This window comes from Prionailurus viverrinus, chromosome B2, assembly GCF_022837055.1.
Source record: "Prionailurus viverrinus isolate Anna chromosome B2, UM_Priviv_1.0, whole genome shotgun sequence".
Classification (NCBI taxonomy): domain Eukaryota; kingdom Metazoa; phylum Chordata; class Mammalia; order Carnivora; family Felidae; genus Prionailurus; species Prionailurus viverrinus.
Window position 1 is genome coordinate 107,614,418 of NC_062565.1, and position 22,689 is coordinate 107,637,106.

Here is a 22,689-nt window from a genome sequence, read left to right on the forward strand (position 1 = left end):
ACATCTGGGAACCCCTTTGGCCTTTCCTGTAAAGTACTGTCAAAGGTGAAGAAGGAAACTATTGGAAAAGATGCTCAAAGGCTCTTTAATGTTTATGAAAGGCAATAATAAAAGAGTTAAGGCAGGACACACAACATGAGAGGCCTCGAGCCACTATTTGCGGTTTCCAGTGGACTATTAAAGAAGGTCACTTTCCCCTTAAATACTGTTGTACATGACACGTTAAACAAAGAGTTTTAAAGAAAATAAGCCAAACTAGTGGTATCCAGGTAGATCTCTTCAGTTCTTGATGCTGCATATCCACCAAAAGCAAGTTTTATGGTATAAGGTATACCTTATTATGACACACCTATGGTCAGACTGCAAAATACACTTTATTTTACCAAGCTTATAATGTCATTTTTATAAAGCAAGTGAATTAGAATCTCCTCTTAAGAGTGCCTGCAATAATCAGAAAACTGCATATACCATTCTCAAAGGACTCATGTTTTAATCTTCTACGGCCATTTATCTTACATATCTAGTGTATCTTAACAGCATATAGTATAGCAATTGACACTTTATCTTGGCTAGTGTTAAGACCAGCACTAATAGAGTGAACAGAGAATATAGTTTATCAGTCACAGTAATTTGCATCTATCACCACACTAAGGCTCCTAGTGTAACATACACAAACAACTGGGCTTGAGGAAGCCTTTTCTGGTAGGTCCTATTTTACCGTTTAATCCATTAACAATAAAATGAGAAACCCCTGCTCCAAGCAATTTTTCTGAATATGGGGAGGCCTGGTATTACCTTTTCCATATTAACTTTCAAAAGACTATCTATCAGATAAAGAAGCCTCATCAACAGCAATCTATTTAGTATGAAAAATGCCCAAAGAATGAGAACTCAAAATCCTGGGCACTATACTAAGAAACAACTCTTTCAGCACAGATGATACTTAAGAAGTAATACTTTTCTGAATTTAATTAGTCAAGATCAGTGGTTTCACTCGAAACACTTAAGGAAAAAACTGATGGTTTATGAACAGCAGGTAATAAATCATTATGACACTCTTACTAGGTAAACAGAAATTGTTCAACAACCCCACAAACGTGTTAAAAGCTCTCCCTTTCCCCACAGTGGTAGTCAGACAGCAGAAATGAATCCACACGAATGCCGACGAATCAAGCAGACTCCTCAAAACTTGTTTGTGGTGCCACAAATTTTTATTTACTAGCGGTTTGGGTCATAAATTTTTTGAAAATCACATGCCCTGGTATGCCGCTGTGTTCTTTACATTTCCTTTCCCTTTCCTATCATATTTTTTGCCCTTTGGTTTCCTGACACTTCCATTTTCTCTTTTTATGTTCCTGTTATGCTCACGAAACGGCAGAAAACTGGGGTGTAACTGATCACATCGTTGGTAATCTTTTTCTTATTCTGGGGTTTTCCAGATTAGAACGGGAAGACGACTCAGGTGCAGCCCAAATATTACCTATTTAGGTTTTTCATGCAAAGTATGCGTGGAAAAGCCTCTCTCTTTGCCCTTCATTTTGTGTCTATTTAACTAACCGCGCTGTAGTGCCCAAACGCAGATATTGACCAAGAACTAGATTTCCAAAATGGCTTTGCTCCGTTCGAGCTGGCACTGGGTCTATAAAATACAATTTATTTCCACTGCAACCAACGCTTTCTACCCCAAATGTACCCAGTACGTAGGAAGCTGAATCTAACCGAGTGTAGACAACCGAATCACATCTATTAAATTTCAGTAGAGAGACTGCACAGCAGTTGGACTGATGTTAAAAGAGAGTTAAAAGAAAAAAAAAAAAAAACCCAAAAACCACACGAAGCAAACCCGAGGGGCGGGCGTCGCCCAGAATCGCGCCCTCCCGCCGCCTCGCCGGCCGCGAGCACGCCTCCCCGCCGCGGCCACGCCTCCTCCGACCCCCGCCCCGCCCCGCCGCGGCCACGCCCGACGTGAGGCGCGGGAGCCGCCGGGCCGGGGGCGGGGCCAGCGCCGCCCCTCCCCCCCGCCGCCGCCGCCGGCGGCCTCCGCGCGGGCCTCCCAGCCCGTATTCCACTCACTTTGTTCTCCGCCTTTGTCCTAATCCACACCAGCAGGTGGAGCCGCAGTTAAAGTTTCCGAGTCCATTCCGGGAGCGGGAGCCCATCTTGCTCACCGCCGAGGCCCTCGCTGGAGGAGGAGGGTCAGAGCTTGGGTGCAGCCAATCGCGGGCAACGCTGCTAGTTATCAGAGCAGAATGGGCTGTAGTTTAGTGAAATAGGAAAGCTGCAAAACACTGTGGAGTGCTCCCGTGTAAATAAAAAGAGGAAAAAAAAGTTTCTCAAGTCGCCGCTGCACGACGTCGGGCAGGCGCTGGGGCGGGGGTCTGCGCTCTCCCGAGCGGCCGCGCGCTGGACTTTATTGTGCCGCAACAAGCCCCGTTCCCATTGTTTGTGTTTTTTTCAAAATATGGCAAAGGTTCAGGTGAACAATGTAGTGGTGCTGGATAACCCTTCTCCTTTCTACAACCCGTTCCAGTTCGAGATCACCTTCGAGTGCATCGAGGACCTGTCTGAAGGTGAGTCGGGCGCCCGCCCGCCGCCGGGCTGTCAGTTGCGGGCTGCAGACGTTGAAAGTTTCCCGGGCCCGGCCTCGCGCGGGCGGCCGGTGCTCGGCGCCGGACGGGCGGCAGGCTCGGCTCTGCGGAGGGAAACTTGAAGTTGATGGACGACGGCCGCCGAGGCGCGCGCGGCGTTCGGCCGCAGCCAGGGCGCCTGCCGTGGCTCAACTTGCGAGGAACTTGTTCGAGCGGAGGTAGCCATGTTGTCAGCTTTGTCTGGCGGGCGGGAGGTTCGCTAGACCCGCACTCGAGCCCGCGGCGCCGGCCGGGGGTCGCCCCGGGCTGGCCCCGCGCCGGGAACGGCCTCCGCGGCCCCGGCACGAAGGCTGGGAAGGGAGAGGCATGTGTGTGGTCGCGCCGGCGAGTTAGCAGCGGAGCCATCTTACCAAGAGTAGAGAATTGGGCCACCGACCCCGGCGTCACTACGCCTCCTCTCCGCGCCGCGGGTGACGAACACGGCGCCCCGCCTGCCCACCTTCCTGCCCCCGAGCGAGAGGCAAATCCATTTTTAGAGCTTACGCTGGAGTTGCCCTACTCTCCTGGGTGGCCGTGCCCGGCCGCCCCGGGGAGGAGAGCGAGGCTGTCCTCGCGCTGATTTCTGGCTCCCTGGACCAACCAGCGGGGGAGGCGGGCGCAGGCTCGGCCCCTCGGCGCAGCGGGCCGGGCGCCGGCGCTCCCCGGGGACCGCGGGTGCTCCCCGGCGGCACTCCCCGGCCCGCGCCCGGGATGCTCGGGGCACCCGGGGATGCTGGCGCGCAGGCTCGCCCCGACCGGCGTGGACTCCTGTTCCGTAATGACTGAAACCTTCTCTCCTCTCGCTCAGAAGAAAAATATTGCTAAGCTATAAAGTTACATTTAACCCAAGAGCAAAAATAAGTAAAACACTTAAATAATTCCCAGGACTTAAAATCACTGGCTTCTCAGTAGTCTGAAAGACTTTCTTCAAGAACGTGTTGAAATCTAATTAAAATAACTCATCCAAACACCCTGAGCATAAAATACAAAAGTGGGCCAGGAAATAAAAGGTAAAGTTCTAATGGCAATGCAAAAATTTTTACTACTTTTTTAAAGTCCGTATCAAGGTCTCCAAAAATATTTTTGTTATATGCAGTAACAAATATTTAGGAAGCTAAAACTTGTCAAGGCTTTTTTTTTATATATTTGCTCGTAAATTTTATTAAAATAATCCAGTGCTTGACTTTTCAAAATTGGAAAAAAAAATTTAGCTTCATCAATGGTCATTTTACAATTAAACAGGACATACTTATTTGAACTTACAAGTATATTTAGCGAAATGCATTTAAAATTATGCAAATAATGGCATATAAAGCAATTTCACTCTAAAAATTAGTTTTTAATATCCACAAAATGTATTTTATGTAGGGTGTTAGGTTTTCAAATTATAAAAGCAATACATGCTCATTGTAATAAACTTTTTAAAAGTTGTACAGGCGTATATAAAGTAACAGCCCTCTGTACTCAGTGCTTTCCACCATCTCCTGTAATTATAACACTTTAATCTGTGCTCTTCAGTAAGTATTAATGAATATATAAAGCATATATGCACATATATAATATGTAGGTCCCATTTTGAAAGACGATTCATTTATTAAAATAAACTAACTTCTAATAGATCACTGATAATAAAATTAAGGGGGATTTTTCTTACTACTCTGAAACCATTTGATTACTTTCCCAGAGTGCTATCGTCACCATTTAACTACCAGGCCAGTTTTTCTTATCCAACCAGTTGGTAATCTTTCCTTTTTTTGCCAATTGTATATAAAAATTGGCGAATGCAAGAGAAACCATTGATCAGTCCATTCCAACTTATACTATAGCATTTTAAGCTTAAGTTATTCAAAGTACAGGTATTTCTCAAGTGATGCCTTCCATTTTAAGAGCCAGTTTTGGACAAGGGTGATAGATGATTCATGATGTTACAGGGCTTTGACATTGGATGGCTGAAACTCACTGTTCATGGAAGCAGAATTACGTTCCATTTTTACCTGGGACCTAATCAGAACTCAGCTGAAGGACATCAGAGTTTTTAGGATACTACTGTCAACAATACGCTTACTTCCACTTGTACACTTCATCGCAGAGCACTAAGACTGGTTATTTAGCATTTTTAAAAAGAGTTTAAGCTGAGTCATACTGAAAGCTGCAAAGGAATCTTTCAAAAAGGTGCCATGCTTGTGTACTCCACCTAGAGGCTATGTGGATTAAGGAAACTGAGTTTACTTAGCAAAAGCTTCTTACAGGTTCCATACTTTTATATTGCAGATCTCTAAAAAATCTATTCTTAAAATGAAACTACAGAATATTCTAAAGGGAAATTTTCACTTCATAATTTTGTCTCCAGTCCCACACCAGATGTTGGCCACCATTTTTCATACTTTAATTTGATTAGGAGACCCAGGATGTGTTTGATCTGGTGGTCCCAAGTCTGTACACGTTTTGATTGACCTTCCTGCTAATCTTTGTTATGCCCTCTGTGGACTACTGATTCTTTCTCTACTGAATGGAGCTTGCTTGCTTGCTTGCTTGCTTGCTTGCTTGCTTTCTTTCTTTCTTTTTTTAAGTTGGTCAGTACCAATAATTCTAGCTACTATTAGTTGAATACTTACAATGTACCAGAATTGAACATGGTGTTTCATGCTTTTAAACTTCAGGCTTGTTCTAATTCCCAAAGATTACATACTTTCCACTAGATCACAGATCGTCCCAAGTAGTGTAATTAATTTAAAATTCACTTGGTTACTTCCCTCACTCCCAACCATAAATGCAGATACTTGCAGGCCGGGATTTCCATGATTAGATGAAACAGTTAACTTTTTAAATGATTAAACTACTTCAGCAGATAACCTGTGCATCTGACTCTATCCCTTCCTCCTTCAAATACAAGGGACAGGAAAATGAAAGCAGAGTTAAAAAAAAATAGCAAGAATAAAACAATTGATGCTAATTTATAAATAAGTACTAAGCATTAAACTCAGTAGCTATAGCAAGGATTCCATCAGATAGAAATTAAGGTACAGGTGTTCCCTGAGTTACAGCCTGTGCTCCTTAAGGGTAGATCATCTTCCTATAGCCTCTGGTCTCACCCATCTCCCCATCTTCCCCCTCCCCCCCCAATTAATTTCCTTTATTCCACTATTCATTTGAGAGCAGAAATGGAAGAATGCATCTTCCTAGTTTCGGTTTTGGAAAGAGCCCAGGCTTTGGAGTTGCAGAGACATAGCGTAGGTTCTGATTCCTGAGTTTGCTAGCTGTGTGAATTTGGGTACATTACTTAGCCTCTCAGGGCCTCAACTTTCTTGTTTGCATAATAGTGTAATTAAATCCATATGATAAAGCTGTTGAGATTTAAATAACAGGTATGAAATTGGCAAGACCAATGCTCAGCACATAGTAGGTATTTTACAAAATAAGTTTATAAATTCTGACTGTGTTTCCATGCCAGATTACAAATGCCAACTTACTTTCTACCAATTAGGAGGCCAAGAGCACTATATGTATTAGTACAAATAAATACATACAAAATGAACAAAATATGAAAACCTTCGTGTGAGAGTTCCCAGTCTTACTCGCACTTGGCTAAGTTTAATAGCTTTTATACCCCTTTCTTAAAAGTTTCTCCACTTGGCTTTTGGGTTTCCTATGTCACTAGCCACTAATTTTGTAATTTTATTAGATATCTATCTAGTAGATATCTCAAATTTAACATGTCCAAAATAAATTCCTGTTTGATTTCATCCCCTACCCCCTGCAAAAAAGGATTCTTGCTGCCTTTATCTTCAAGATTTATCCAGAGTGTCCTTGCTCTCATCCCTATGGCTACATGTGGTCCAAGCTACCATAATTTCTTGCCTCAGTTGTTAAAATACCCTGTTTCTTGACCCTCACAATCTCACAATCCATACTGAACACAGGAGCCAAAATGATCCTTCTAAAATGAAAAGTGGATCATGTTATTCCTGTAGTCAGAACCCTCCCAATAGCTTCCTGTGCCACTCAGTGTAAAAGCCAAAAATCTTTACGATGACCTTTAAAACTTTGCATAATCTGGGGCACCTGGGTGGCTCAGTTGGTTAAGAGTCAGACTTTGGCTCACATTGTGATCTCACGGCTCATGGGTTTGAGCCCTGCGTTGGGCTCTGCTGACAGCTCAAAGCCTGGAGCCTGCTTCAGATTCTTCATCACCCTCTCTTTCTCTCTGCCCCTCCCCTGCTCACACTCTGTCTCAAAAATAAAAAACAAAACCAAAAACTTTACATAATCTGGCCATGCCCCTCACACCCAAGCTAAGGGTCAGTTATTTTCCCCTTTATTCAGTCTGCACCAGCCCAGCCTCGTTGCTTCTTCAGCAGATACTTGCTGTTCCTTCTAACTAGATACTCATATTGCTTCTTTCCTCTTTTAATCTTTATCAACAAATAGATGATCTCGTGAGATGTCAGATGCAGGACCCTGCATCTGGAAATGTGCTAGAAGACAGAAATGTAAGTGGTCTAGAAGAGAGCCATGACTTACATAATAGGTCCTCAGAAAGTGCTGACTTAGTAGAACTAGATTCTCAGTGACCTAGAAACACCCCTCTGGGAGTGCTGCAGTCGCAGCGTAGTGAATCCAAGGGTGGGCCGCACTGTGCTAAACACCCTCAGGACCAGGAGGGCTCGGGTAATCTGTATTTGCAGAGCTGTCTTCTTCCCCCTACTAAGCAGGAGGCTCCTTTGAAAAAGCAGTCATTTTACCCATCTCTGGGTTCTTGCTACAGAGCACACTGTAGAAGGTGCTCAATAAAAGCTGAATTACATGTAACAGTTGAATTACAGAAAATGTCTTGGGTTGCACTTAAGCATGTCTTATTCCTCCTGATGCTTGTTCCCACTGTATATAGTCTGTTGTATAAAGTGGCACAAGGATCCTTGGTTTCCTCTTCCCAATTTAAAGAATATATGACATGAAGAGGGACCATGAGGAAAAACCCTGACTGTGGTCCCTTTGACAGTTGATGAGCTGAAGCCCCTTCTAAGCCACAAGGGAAGTTTGTTAATAATTTTTCCATGTTGGAGTTCTTTGGTGATTTGGATCTGTGCAATATAGTATGGGGCAGCCCTTCCAAAGTGTTTAAGTAGGTTGTTAAGAGATAACATATGAAAAAAAAGTGGGGAGGGATTCCATAGCCAAATAAACTTGGGAAATGCTGAATTAACGTTACTGGTGTTCTTGACCGAAGGAAGTTCCCGAACACTCTGCCAGTGTGCTTTATTTATGAATCCTTAAGACAAGGTTGTAGCATTTCCCAAGTTTTTGGCCATGTTGGTTTGTTTATGAGGAGCCCTGCCCAGGAACTAGTGTTTCACAAAAGAACATTTTGAGAAACTCTGTTAAGAAATGTAAAAATTTTATAAGGAGCAGTTCAGTGCCTTTTTGGACTTTCTGCTGTGAGAAATCAATTTCAGCAACCAATAATTGGCTTAAGTGGACATTAAAATAGGGTCTTTGATATCATCTCATAATGTAATTACTGAATATGAAATAATGTTTTGGTTTTTAACCCTAGACTTGGAATGGAAAATTATCTATGTGGGCTCTGCAGAAAGTGAAGAATACGATCAAGTTTTAGACTCTGTTTTAGTGGGCCCTGTTCCTGCAGGAAGGCATATGTTTGTATTTCAGGTAAGATTGTTCTTGGTAAATATGTATGCCAAATATGTTTCTAACTATATATCTCATGGTCCTCACTCGTTTCCTTTTGGGTTAAATCACTCTGCTTCTGCTGCACTCACTTTTTATCTGCTTCTATTGTGTTTTAGGCAGCCTCTGTAGCATAAAGGAATGCCACCTCTTGATTTTGTGTGCTGAGAGGTTAATGTGATGTTTACTCCAGAGTGTGCACAGCATGCAGTCAAGCTTATACTGTGTCATGGCACACGTTGTGGTTAACTCGGGGCTCTTCCTGTGGACAGTCCGATAGTATCAGACCTGTGGCTGTCCAGCAGCCAGTACAGGGGTTGAATGCATACTACTAACTGGTATAGTTAGTAATATGCATCTTGGTTTCTGGTTTCAGCCACTAGGAGTACTGACCACAGAAACAACTTTATTTCAGCACGCTGCATGATTGAGCTAGGTTAGTTAGGTATGCTACTAGAGAGATCTGCATAATCTTGGATCATTGGAATTAAAGTCCACTGTTTTACTAAAGCATCTAATCTACACATTTTATGGAGAATTACTGTTACAAATCTACTACTGTGTTTATTATTTGTGAGGGGAAATTCCAAAACAAATTATGTTCTCAGATACCACTGACAGTATTTGGGTCTGTACCAAGGCTTCAGACACTGTCTTCTGTATTCAAAGTGTTACTTCTTTTAATCTATGTTAAATTGTTGTTTAAAACTATTCAGTCATTTCCCAATTATCCATGCTTATTACAGGGAGATATTTATAATAGCCCAAAGAGTAACTACTCATAGGTTTCAAAAAGAAAACTATTAATTTTCTTACAGGTATTTGTACACAGCAGAGTCCCATCAGTTAATGTAGAACCCACTGAAAAGACCTCATCCAGAAGGACATTAACTCTTTCTACCCCTGATGTCCCCCCCTTTTTTTTTTCATTTTCAATTTAAATGAATAGCGTTGGTCAGATAATCCCATCTGATATGGGCCATGAATCTGGGCCATGAATCATGTATCATAAACATGGTATCTGTAGAGTTGCTACCTATCCTTCCCTTCTCCTAAATACAGAATCAGAATTATAGTCTCCTAGCGTTAGTGCTTTTTATTAAAAAGTAATAATTTACTATATCTAAACAAATGGTTAAGAAAAGCTCAAATATATTAGTTCATATCTATTCATTAAAAGTGCTGTTGACCTGAGTCATGTGAGTACATAACCTTGGTGAAAGACATGGGTAGGGGGAGGCACTGCAGTTGACAGACTGCTTCACATCCTGCCCCATTGCTTGTAACACACTTGTGTCTTAAGTTCTTGAAATTATTACACAAAGAAGTATTTGCTTTGACCCATAAGCTTGGAAAACCCATAATTCACTGATGATAATTCATGATGTGGTTAAGAAACCTGGATTGATTTGTACTGGTAGACCTTTTTATGCTACTATAAAACCTGCAAATAAATCTTTTGGCTTTGAAACAAACCCTTAAATGATCTTTTCTGTGTGTTTATGTTGTTAAGAACACTGTTAAGCTTTTGGCTGGAGTGAAAAATATATTCAAAGATATTTCCCTCCAGTGATTTTCCAGTAGTTTTACCTTGGTACCAGTGTTCATATTGCCAAAAAGGACAGAGAAAGAGCACCATGCAATTTAAATCAGACTGTCACCCTGTGTATTTAAAAAAAATTCACCATTATCAGCAAAAAAGGGACTAACCTACAGTTTTTGTTTTGTGTTTTAAACAAATTACCATAGTATTCCCCTGGTCTGCCATGAATAAACATGCCTTTCTTATGAGTGTGTCAAAGGCTGGCAGGAAGATGTCCAGACATCTGTGTACTACTGCTGGTTGACGTTAAAAATCTCTACCTATCACTTCATCTTTTTTTTCTTACTGTTTATTTCTTTTTGAGAGAGAGAGAGAGCATGAGCAGGGGAAGTGCAGAGAGAGAGGGGAACAAAGGATCTGAAGCGGGCTCCATGCTGACAGCAGAGAGCCTGGTGCAGGGCTTGAACTCAGGAACCCTGAGATCATGACCTGAGCTGAAGTCCGATGCTCAACTGAGCCACCAAGGCGCCCCTCTGTTATTTCATCTTAAGTGATCTGAGACGACTGTGAGTTTTTCTACTTGAATTTGGATTTGCTCAAGTTGAATTCTTTGGCAATCAAATTTTAAAACACAAACATGGCTAGAACCAACCTACTGAGGGGACGGGAAGCACTATGGGAGGAAAGTTTCCATAGCAGTACTAAACTACCTCTGTTTCCCCATTCTCCACGAACTTCCAGAACATTAGAAGCTCTTTGGGTACCCTGGAAGTAACCTAACCCCTCTCAGTAGGGGTACACAGGATCTGTAAGACAAACAGCATATTCTCAGGACAGGCCTTCATACCCCTGCTGATATCTCTCTAAAATGATCATAAATTACTTTAGGTCAGGCATTGAGTTATACATGAATTTCAAAATACTAATCATATATTGTGCGCCCAGAGCTGTGCCAGACATGGAATTATAAAGATGAACTGGACAGGATTTCTGCCCAGGACAAAGCTTAGAATCCCAGCAACAACTGAAAGATAAACACATTTAAATTATTGGACATACATTAAAGAGGATTTGTGTCAAGTAATAAAGTACAAAAACAGTACTATTAATTCTACCTTCTGAATTAGGAAGGACTTCACTAAAGGATACATTTTATGCAAACTTAGATGAATTTTTTAGGATGTTAGGGAAGAGACTTACAGGCCAAGGTAACAGTATATGCAAAGCACAGAGGCATGAAAGATTACCAGTACATTTAAAAGAACTCTAATTCTACAACAAGAGTAAGAGGTGTGGAAATAAAGGGAATGTGAATGAGCTGTTGGTTGGAAACAAATTGTGAAGGGCCTTATAAATGAAGTTAAAGAAGGGATTTTTTTCTCAGAAATGGGAGTAATCATCAGGAGTTTTTAAAATTAGTGAAGGGATAGGAATGGATCTTTGCCTAGCTAATGCTGGCAACAGTGCAAAATAGCAAGCGAGCTAGGGGACAACAGTTAGAAAGTTGCAACAGGATTCCAGAGAAGACATGAAGACACGCACTGAGACTGGAGATGAGAAGTGTTAGACTGGCTGGATGTGGGAGGTAGGGAAGCAGAAGGTGACTGAACTTTTCGGCCTAGATAGATGTTTTAGACTAGATAGATATTTTATGCTTTTTTGTGTCATCTACATGTAATAACTATACAATAATCATTGGTCTTTGATAATTCAAACAGCCTGATTGAGAATGCCAGACAGGGGTTTTCCCAAGCCAAGGCCATGGCTGAAGTGTTCACCAGGCTCAGGGATGTTCGTTAGTGTCCTGGCAAGAGTAAGCTAATCTGCTGGGACAGTCTTTATCCATTTACCATTCAGAATGGCTGCCTCAGGTCTGTGTCAGTGCCCATGAGTCTATGACTCCTTCCAGCTGTATGTAGCGCCACAGGGCCCTAGCCTTTGCTCATGCTGTCCACCTCCTCTAGCTCACTTGCTTCACCTTCTGCACTCAAGATTCAGCAGCTGGATTTAAAACAAGGTCATTGAGTATGTCTGCTCAAACCAATTTTTACCTTCATTGTATTTCCAGTGTGCGTGGTTTAAATAGTACACTATATTTTAGTGCCTATCAAAGTCATTCACAGTAGTTTAATATTTTTGAGAATCTGAATAGCTATTTCTATTCCATTTTCAATTTGATATTAATTTACTATTAGAATATCTGTGACAGGTGGGAGAGTGGCTGTGTGTCCTGGGTATAAGAGAGAAACTGGTATAATAAACATTTGCTGCCAACAGGCTATGTGGAGATCATTGAATATTTACTAATTTAGGTTTGAAGATTATGACCGAAAGGGTGTCTGGGTGGCTCAGTTGGTTAAGCATCTGACTCTTGATTTCAGCTCAGGCCACAATGTCACGGTCATGGGATTGAGCCCTGCACCGGGCTCTGTACTGGGCATGAAGCCCGCTTAAGATGCTCGCTTCCTCTGCCCCTCCCCCACTTGTGCTCACTCTCAAAAACAAAAAGAAAATTATGACTGGAAAAGGGTAGAGTCAATGAGACTACTGATTTAATTATTTGCTATATTTTATAAAAGGTTTTATAATTGAATATTGCACAATCCCTCAGGAACTACCACACAGTGTAGCTAGATTTATCTTCCTATAGAAGTAGTGAGGCTTTCAGGTACCCAGAGTAATTACATATACCATGGAGAAACATTTGAACTATATTTTCTGGCTTTAAGTCAATCTTAAAAATGAACATTTGCCTTCCCAGTATGATGTCCCCAAGTTTTTGTTGCTGTACCCTTAATTCATGATGCTCAAGGTAACTAAAACTCCAGTCTTGCTTGCCTCTTTGTGATGTGTTTCTTTTCTTTTTAAATTATTCTAGGCTGATGCACCTAATCCAGGACTCATTCCAGATGCAGATGCAGTAGGTGTAACAGTTGTGCTAATTACATGCACCTATCGGGGTCAAGAATTTATTAGAGTTGGCTATTATGTAAATAATGAATATACTGAGACAGAATTAAGGGAAAATCCGCCAGTAAAACCAGACTTTTCTAAGGTAATGTTCTGACTATTCCTTTCATTACTTTTACTATTAAGCAAGTGCCAATTCATACTATATTATGAAAATACCTTTGAGACAAAATAAATTTGAGGTCTTTGTGCTAACTGGGCAAACTAATTGTTCCATTACCCATACTTGACCTCAGACCCTACCTCCAAGTGAATCATGAGTAATTAATGTTGGTCAGGCACCTTGAGAGTCTCTGATGATTTAGAAAATTGAAAAAATCCTCCTGTAAGAAACAGTTGTTTACAGCTTCTGCATGGCATTTCCCACACATCATAATTTTCATTTCAGCCTTTACGACATAGAAATTCATGATTATTCAATGATATTCTTAGTCTATAACTCTTCCAAAAATTGGAACACACACACACACACACACACGCATATGTAGGTTTTCCTTTATCTGCTATTCTTAGAGGTTAACCTAAAGGTCTTAAATATTTCTGGTTATGGAAAACGGCTTCTGAGTGAGAATCTGAAACCTGTGATTCAGAAATACAGATTCTCTGAAATACTTAGTATTTCATGATTTTTCTTGGGAACTGTAACAGTTTTAGTAACTGATCATTTATGTGAGATTGAACACAACACCCCATCTGCTGGATCATGCAAGAAAAATTACATGGGAGTAAAGTGGAATGTTTTTTCTGGTAATAAGGCCAGAATGCTTAATCCTGGTATGGGACCTTCCATTGACTCCATGTATTAGTTACTTATATGGCACCTTGTATAGCAAAAAGAGAAAAAACTAGAATACTGGTTCTGAGAGTGAACCATAATAATTAAAAGGTAGGAAACCACTAATAATGAGATATTATATTTGAAGAAATTTTTCATTTTCTTTGAAAATATTACTGAAGATACCACATCAATCTACAAAGCATACTAGTATGTGAGATAAAGCGTTCTATGAAGAATTCACCTGCAAGAAAAAGAAGAGATTCTCTCCCTTTTAGGAAATAAGTATAAAGGGGTTAGATATTTTATTGGTTACTAAGAGATCTGGATGAATTCTCTCAGATTCTCCATATCCTGTTTCCATTAAGCTAAAATAATAATGTCTGCCGTAGCCCTGGTCCTTGTGTGTTATGTTAAGGTGCTTTACTTAATTAGCCTTTGTATATGAATTTGGCCCTTTAGGAGTACTAAGGTAAAGAATCATTCTATTAAGTTTCTATTTGTATGTAGTATCTAACTTTCTTAGTGTTTACTATTTATATATTTCCTTCTTCCTTCAGCTTCAAAGGAACATTTTGGCATCTAATCCCAGAGTTACAAGATTCCACATTAATTGGGAAGACAACACAGAAAAACTGGAAGATGCAGAGAGCAGTAATCCAAATCTACAATCACTTCTTTCAACAGATGCATTACCTTCAGCATCAAAGGGATGGTCCACGTCAGAAAACTCACTAAATGTCATGTTAGAATCCCACATGGACTGCATGTGACCATCTGCCATCCCTTTAGTACAAATTAAGCTATAAAAACATACAGAACTATTTCCCTGAAATTCCGTAAGTACATAGTCAAGACACAATGTGAAGAATTTGTTTAAAAAACATCCTGTAGAAAGTTTATAAGAAAACCAGTATTTGAGCAAATTGTGGAATATAAATACAACTATTTTTAAGTAATTTTTTTCTCTAATGTGTTATTTTATTTGTTCTGAAACTAATCTGATTAAAACATATATATTATTTTCTTCTCCTCTATATGTAATTAAAGCACTTATAAAGAAAAAATATAAATCATTAGACCAGGCTGTAAAGCTTTCTTAGCCTTTTGGACAATAATCTTTGGACCACTATTTTACTGGCCTTCAAGAGAACAAACTTCAAGTAAAATGTTTCTTCCTGTGATAGTTTGGTTTAATGTAAGGGGCAAATTTCCATTTTTTTTTTTTTTTTTGTCATATCCTTAAAGAAGGGATTTGAAGTCAAGTATATGCTACCAAGAACTTCAGGACCTGATTTTCCAGGCCACCTTGAAGCCTCTTATGGCTGCTATTACATGGAATGTTAGATAGCATTCAGTTTGGTTTCTAAGATGACAACAAATATGGTTAATTGTTTATAAGGTCCTCTGGCTCTGGTTTTTGTTTTCTAACGGTTTAGGACATCAGAATATTCCTTGAATGATGCATCATTATCACCCATTGAATTCAACATGTCAAGAGCAGATACAAACTCCCTAAGTTTAAGAACAGGATATTATAATGACTTAGATGTTTTCATTAGATTTATAGAAATGCTATGAAATTTTCAAAACTGATTTGATAGATCATCTGTTGTTGGCAGCATTTATATAAAAACAGTGTATTTGGGAAGGTGTATTTAGCTTTATCGTAAGAGATAAGTCACTATTTTGGAAATATATATATTTTCACACATGTGGTACTCTTCTCCATATCCCTGGACACTCATGCAGAATAAGATAAGGCATATTTGTGGTTGACATATTCTACATAGCCTTTCCAGTTAAGTTTTTTTAAAAGCAATCTTGGAAAGGAATCCATTAAGTGGGCCAAAGGGTTCTTTTTCTTTGATGAAAGCTAGGTCCTTCCTCAAAGTTTCTTATGCTCCATTAAATTAAGTGTAGAATATTCTCATTACTCTTGCTGCTAAGCAAGACATTAGCCATATGATGCAGAGTTATGCAGTGCCTTCATATCTAAAACTTTTATACTGCACTTTTTAAAGCTTTTATTTTGAGGAAGGGAAAAGGGCATTTGTCTGAATATGGATTCTAAGTTGTATATATTTCCTGTCATTCTAAAAAAGTGAATTTGTGAAGCAAAATTTTGCTAAATGTTAAATTTTGAAATTTAATATACCAGGTGATTAAAATACTGTCCACTAACTAGTTCATAGACTTAAAATACATCCAACTGTTAAAACTATATGAAGAAAATTTCATTTTTGTCTAATTGCAATTAAATTTAAGAATATGTTAAAATAATTAAAATGAAAATAAAAGTAAAAATTTCCAACAAAGAGCTCAGTGATTAATATAACAGGAAAAAGATATGTGCTTGTTAGAAATAAAGCATATATAAGCCAAATAACCAAATGAAGCAATTTGCTGCTGAGTTTTTATTCTAATTATAATGATTGATTTTGTATTGACACCAAGGGTTAGGTTTTTACATCAATTTGTAAACAGCTAATTTTCACAGAAGGTTAAGACTTAAAAACTATGATCTCTTAAAATTTTTATGATTCTGTAATACTTAGAATGCAAACATTAGGAGCTAAGAAGCTATAGCATGTGGGTTTTATTTTTCCCCTGTTTAGCCTCATTTATAGACAATATCTGAATTATACCTAAAATGTTTGGAACAGTTTCTCTCCTTTTTGATCACAGTAAATAGCTCTGTCATGAGAATATACACAGGAACAAATTACCTATACCACAGAAGAGACAGGCAAATAGATTGGAGGGAGTGAGGATGTCATTTGAGCTGAGGAAACATTCAGGAAATCTGAGGAGCATGCATGCATTTGTTCATTTATAATCTTCTATAAACTTCCATGTGGTCTTGTCCTCTGGTTTAAGATTTGGGTTTCTGGTTTTACCAAGAAAGTCTATGGCAGCGGTTTTCAAAACTTTTCACTGTAATCCATAGTTAAAAAACAAAGTATGACCCTGTAATTCAAGTTTTTATAGTAATTTTCATGACAGTGCACCCTTATAGGGCATCTTTATGTGTGCAATATATTCTGGTACCTTTTATTGTATTTCATTTTTTAAAGTGCTGGTTTTGACTCACTGAACTTGGCATTTATGACTCTAAGTGGTTGCAATACACAGTTTGAAGAAAGGCTAATCGGGCCCTTTGAGTAGATGAGAAGTAGCAATAACTTTCCTATAGTTCTAAAATTCATATTCCCTATACCTGTCTCTTCTGTCATATTTGGATTATGATCTTTACATTTAAAAAAAGAGGGAGGGGTGCCTGGGTGGCTTAGTTGGTCAAGCGGCTGACTTAGGCTCAGTTCGTGATCTCGTGGGTTCCTGAGTTCGAGCCCCGCTTCGGGCTCTGTGCTGACAGCTCAGAGCCTGGAGCCTGCTTCGGATTCTGTGTCTCCCTGTCTCTCTGCCCCTCCCCCTTTCACTTGCGTGCTCTCTCTCCCTCTCAAAAATAAACAAATATTAAAAATAATAATAGTAAAAGAGGGAAAAGTGCTAGTGTAGTGTGAATCAGCAGCCATTCACTTGAAAACTGTCCAAATATTCTGAAATTACTAGTAGCCTAGCAGATAGCTTGGACTCATTTCTTGGTACTCTATACAATTAACTTAGGAAACATTCCACATAATTACTTGGCAAACACTTTTATTTGTTTGTTATTGATATCATTTTATACAGGATTCTAGAACACCGGGTCATAGGAAGTTTTAAATGCACATAAAGTGTTCTTTATGTATTCTTGCTTACTACCCTTTCCAGTATGCTGCACCTTGTTTATGCCTCTCAATTTACAGATCCCTTCTCATCAATGCTTAATGTACTAATCAGTTATATTTCAAAATCTGAGAGCCCCTTAGAATGGGGCTCTCATTATGTAGGACCATTAAAACAGCTTTTGCTGCTTTATGATGTTTTATAGTATAATTTCTCCTAAGAAATTTCAGCACAGACCATGGACATTAGGCTTCCCTTAACAGGTAGCAAATAATATTGTAAAATGTGTGAAACCAAGAGCCTATAACAGAAGGACAGGAGAGCTATTTCCTAAATCAAAACAGTATAAAGTACAAAATGGCATCAAAACATTTTTAAAAATTTTTCCTAAAGTTACTTTATAATCAAATCTTGACATTCTATTTGAAAAAACTTTTGTATGTACTTGTTGAAGAATCATTATAACATGAGTGAAGCTCCATGTTGTAATGATGAAAGTATGCTTTCCACATATTAAGACAAATTTCCTACCTAAGAATTTTCAGTAGGATCTACTGTTGCCCATGAGATCTAAGAGCACAAAAATGCCTCAAGCTCTATGCCACTGATCTACTTTTGTAAAGTGAGATTTCTCCCATTTATCTCAACGTTGTGTTTTTTCCCCCCAATCAAATAGGATCTTTCAAAACTCAGATGCAAAAAGATATATGGGATGAATTTTAGGAAAATAACTTTAAGTGAAGGTGGAGCTTTTAAAATATCTTCTCAGAGCTACAAAAGTACTGCTACATATTTCCATTTTGGGCAGTAACTCAAGAATTAGCTTGCAATTTGTCCTACTTAAGGTACTTTTTCATAAGAAAAAACCCACTGTGTTAGCATCTGTAATAAGGTTAAACTAATTGAAATTGTCAAGTAAAATACCTGCACTAGTAGATCCAATCCCTGTTGTGAGCACAGATCTCGGTGTAATCTTTGCTGCATACTTGAGGAATTGAGATTTCCCTGTGCCAGGATCCCCAACCAATAAAAGATGAGATTCACCTAGAAAAAAGTTAATAAAGTTTTAAATTTCTATGAAAGGACCCATGAATAAGTATAATTAATCAAAAGGAAAATGGTCCACGTGGAATGCCATCGTGATTTGTGTTTTATGTTTTGCTGTATACTTAAGGTCACTTAAGGAAGGATTTAACTAGATATCCTTAAAAATTAGGTTAACTATCATAAAATAACAATCTTTAAGTGATTTCTGAATGTGACATTTAATATCTAAATTAATAGACTTTGTGCTATTTCCAGATGTTTAGGCGTATGTTTGACATTTAAGACATTTTTGGCTTCTAAAGTTGCTGATTTTATTTAATCTATTTTTAAATAACAAACTACTCGATTAAATCTTTCCATACAAGCCATACAGGTATTTTATTCCATTTTTATTTAAATATTTTTAAGTGTTCAAGACTTTATAAGTGCTTTATAAGTATCACTTATGATTACAACAGTTAAGTGAAGATGTTTTCATTTAATGAAAATTTTAATATCTCAAAGTACTTATTTTCAAATGTAACATAAATGAGTATGTGACTACCCTGTGGAATGTACTGTCTCAGTGATCAAAAAAATTTATCCAGAAATATTCAAGTATTTCCTAAATATATTAATAGGAAACTCCCTATTTAAGCTCCACATTTAGCAGAGTGCCTTGCAAATAGTAGGTGATCAAAACATAGAATACATACACACGTTATTATACTATCCTATATTGTACCATGTGGTTTTAGAATTCTTATTAATGGCCTTATATATGAACAATGTCCTTTTAGTCTTTGGTTATTATGACTCTCATGTGGCCTATGTGAGGGCCATAATACACCTACTCTATGCCAGATTCAGGTCAGTTAAATGTGTTAGCTGCAAAAGAGCTTTTTGCCATTTGAACATAATTATATACTTAGAGTAATCTTTGCTTGAACGTGTGACCTCCAGCAGCACCTCAGGGCAGACTGCACATTTGCTACCTACCGGCAGAAGGGGAACCAGCAGGCAGATGATTGCAAGCAGCAGTCTGAGAGAAACACTGACAGTCACAGATGGAGAGACACTGACTTGGAGATATTAAAAAGCATTATTTCTAATCTTTTCCTCTTGAAGAAAGACTGGGGATCCAATGAAAACATAGTAATCAAAATGTAAAGATTTTATTTTGTGGCACCCTTATAGGTTAGAGCAAAAATATATATTCATCAAAAAAACTTAAAAGATTTCTTTTAGTCTTTGGAATTCTAGAAATTACCTTTTGATATACAGATACTGGCGATGAAGTATTAGATAGACAACTGACTGTCATTAGGGTTGAAAGATTATGGTTAGAAAATAAAGCTCAACAAGCAATTTTTATTCAAAGAAAAATTCTAGCTTCTCACCTTGTATGTATTAATATTACTCCGTTTTAAGTAGGTACTAACCTCTGACCCGTGTTCCTGTAGCATCAGTCCTTTGAATCCCACCAGCCAGCACCATGGCCACAGCAAGCTTCACTAGATACATCCCAAAAACTTGAGGGCACAAGCTGGCCAATATTTCATTCCTTCCTAGGAAAGGCAGCAAGATCAGATATTACCAACAGTTTTCAAGAAACCCCATCTGAAATTTCCCTTCCAACTTCCTATGAACATACTCTGCCATCTAAAATGATCCATGAGGACCATTTCCAAATGCCTAAAAGGAGTGAATAACTTTGACTTGGTTGTAAAATGCCTTCTTTTACTAATGCCATGATATGAAAAGTCTGCTTTTCATTCCTTGCTTTTTATTTTCATAGCTTAAGTTTCCATGAATTTATCATACTTTGCAAGGGACAGAAAGGAATCTCCTTTACTCCCTTATTAAGCCAACATTATCCCTTTAACTACACTTTCTGTGTAGTAATTTGAGTAAAACTACTCCACTGCCTAAATAAAATGAAGGTACTTGAACTCAAACAAGAAGTCAGATTGTAGGAGCCAGTAATCTTTAAATACAAGAAGTACCTGGGGCTCATGGAGCTTCTGCAGAGGTGTAAGAGAAGTAAAATCAATCCACCCTAGAAGTCAATTCAGCATTTACTCTGAAAAGTTTGGTAAAGTCTGTTTTACCTAGAATAAGGGTATCAGAGTATTTAAAAGATCATTATAAACTATAATTCTAGCAATTCAAGCCGGAAGTCTTGGATTCTCCTGATCATGTGCTTTAAATAAAAGAATATCACGTTTGAGTTTCTGTTTTGAGAAATGTCAAAACACCAAATCTGAGAATCTGCCTATCCCACCTATAAGTAAAGTAGGTATGTTATTTGATGACTGGCATAATCAACCACCAGGGGCTCTCAGAACCTATGACATCCTAACAAGCTTGTCCTCAGCTTGTCTTGTGTGGAATTCACTACCGTGATGGTACGCTGTATGTCTACAGGCTGGAAACTAATATGTATGTTTCAGGATTTCCATGTTTGTACTCCTGTTTCAGAGGTAGGTCTTCTGACGAGGAAAATAATTGTGTAAGTACTCCTTTAGCTGATTATTCCAGTTCCAGAAGCTTTTCTGCCAAAGCATGAAGGGAGAGGAAAGGCTTCCTCCACAATTTATGGCCCTATACACAAAGGCCGCTTTTTGTAACATATCAAAATTGATCCAGTGGCAATTAAGGTAGGGTGATATGACCTGGGATGGCAGGAATGGTGAAGAAAGAAAACCTTTTAGTAAAATGGGGATCAGAAAACAGAATTAGTAAATCCTGGAAGGGGGCTCATTAACTGCTAGAGGGAATTCCTCCCTTTCCTGAGGTAGAAAACCCAGAGAAAAAAGATGAAGAAAGGTTTGAGATCTAAGCAAACAAGACCTTATAGCATATAGATAAATTCTGACCAGAGTCTAGAGATTACACATACAAAGAAAGAAGGAATAGCCCCAACAGGTAGGTTTCAGAGCAGGCAGACTGACCTGGGAGACTCCTACACCAAAACCTAAAGTGCCACTTCTGAATAAATGTGGATTCGGTGATTGATGTGCTGATGCAAAACCTATCCCACGGTGGTGAGGAGCACAGGCTCTGGGGTCAAATGCCTGGATTCACATCCCAGTGCTATTACTTACTACCCACCTGACCTGGGCAAGTTTCTTAGCCTCTCTGCTTCTATTCCTTATCTGTAAAATGGAGATGATAATGGTATCTCATAGAAGTGTTGAGGATCAAAGGAATCAGTAAGTGTATAGCACACAGAACAAACAACGCCTGACACACTTAACTGTTAAACTGTTATATTACCTGTATTATTTGTGCTTATTTCTGATCTCAAGATTTCCTCACAATGTAGTTAACACAAAAGGTATACTATAAAGACAGGTCTGAAGTACCAGAGAAAAATAAAGGGAAAGAACGATTCCCTTAAATTTGTTGTCTGAAGTTCCTTGAATCATGGCAATAGATGCTCCCATGGCTGAATCATGGAAGAAAATTGATTACAGTGAATACTACCCACAAACCTATCTCCCTCCCAAATTTCTGGTTCTAGACCATGTTAATAGTGTGTCTACAGCCAATTACCCCACTCTTGTGGCATGGCTCTCCATTACCCTGATGAAGAGAACCTCTTAGATCTAAGATAACGGAGTCACCTCAGCTTGGGCCCCAGAGACCCCAATCCCTATATCTTGGTTTCTACCCAGCATCTAAGCACCAGGCTCTTGAGGATCCCTGAAGTTACTACAGACTAGAATAAAGCCTTCAGCTCCTCCTAGACCATACCCACAGTATGAGGTCTTAATGAAGCAGATCCACCTCCGAGGGAATCTTTGGCTTTAGACTAGCAAAATGAAGACACCCTTCTGGATACACTTCCCTCTCTTCATGCCCTCAACTAGCACACTTACACTTTGAAATGGTAAAATACAGTGTACTGGTACTTAGGAAACTAAGCAGAATCCATTCAGACTAAAAAAAAATGTTGCCTCATTTTCTGTCTTCCCGTTTCTCACAATGTCATATTTACTTCTTCCTCTTATCTAGTAAATAAATTGTATATCCATAACCTTCTGATTAAAATAGACTCTTTTTAATCACCAGCACAAATCACTTCTCATGGTCTGGTTATAGAGCGCTGTATGATGCCCTTCCTTCACTGTTACAGGAAGAGCTGAGCTGTGGCACTGCGATTAATAAGAAATGACTGTGGTCCAAGAAAGAGTTACGGATTTTTTTAAGGACCTGATCCTAAGAAACCATTTCAAATTAAAAAAATTCATTTAAAAATACTTCTTATAGGGCTTGCTTCCTAAAGCCACAATGTGGAGAATTTAAGTTCTTTCTGTACAGATCCG

At 39.0% G+C, this 22,689-nt stretch overlaps 2 protein-coding genes across 6 annotated transcripts in view; one reads left to right on the forward strand and one right to left on the reverse strand.

The window, feature by feature from the left end:
* The window catches only part of MCM9 (minichromosome maintenance 9 homologous recombination repair factor), a 117,855-nt gene that overhangs the window by 74,456 nt on the left and 20,710 nt on the right, over window positions 1-22,689 (reverse strand). For 4 of the 5 annotated variants that reach the window (XR_007152116.1, XM_047858404.1, XM_047858405.1 and 1 more), the window contains exons 6-7: window positions 19,801-19,926; window positions 18,257-18,376 (exon numbers count right to left, since the gene is read on the reverse strand). Coding sequence is in view for 4 of the 5 variants with exons in the window: in XM_047858404.1 (XP_047714360.1) it covers window positions 18,257-18,376; window positions 19,801-19,926 (246 nt within the window). In the remaining variant the exon portion in view is untranslated. Of the gene's footprint in view, window positions 1-16,005; window positions 16,541-18,256; window positions 18,377-19,800; window positions 19,927-22,689 lie in introns of those variants that run through there. The other variant, XM_047858407.1, reaches the window with a different exon arrangement.
* Window positions 2,096-14,562, forward strand: ASF1A (anti-silencing function 1A histone chaperone). The gene is made up of 4 exons (XM_047858408.1): window positions 2,096-2,570; window positions 8,182-8,297; window positions 12,737-12,913; window positions 14,164-14,562. The coding sequence occupies exons 1-4, from the start codon at window positions 2,462-2,464 to the stop codon at window positions 14,374-14,376; spliced, it is 615 nt and encodes a 204-aa protein (XP_047714364.1). The 5' UTR covers window positions 2,096-2,461; the 3' UTR covers window positions 14,377-14,562.

Excerpts from the sequence above, each read along its gene's own strand:
- ASF1A (XM_047858408.1), top strand. The coding sequence starts at position 2,462 with ATGGCAAAGGTTCAGGTGAACAATGTAGTGGTGCTGGATAACCCTTCT. Across the intron at positions 8,298-12,736 it reads GGCATATGTTTGTATTTCAG|GCTGATGCACCTAATCCAGG; the intron begins GTAAGATTGTTC and ends AAATTATTCTAG. Across the intron at positions 12,914-14,163 it reads TAAAACCAGACTTTTCTAAG|CTTCAAAGGAACATTTTGGC; the intron begins GTAATGTTCTGA and ends TTCTTCCTTCAG.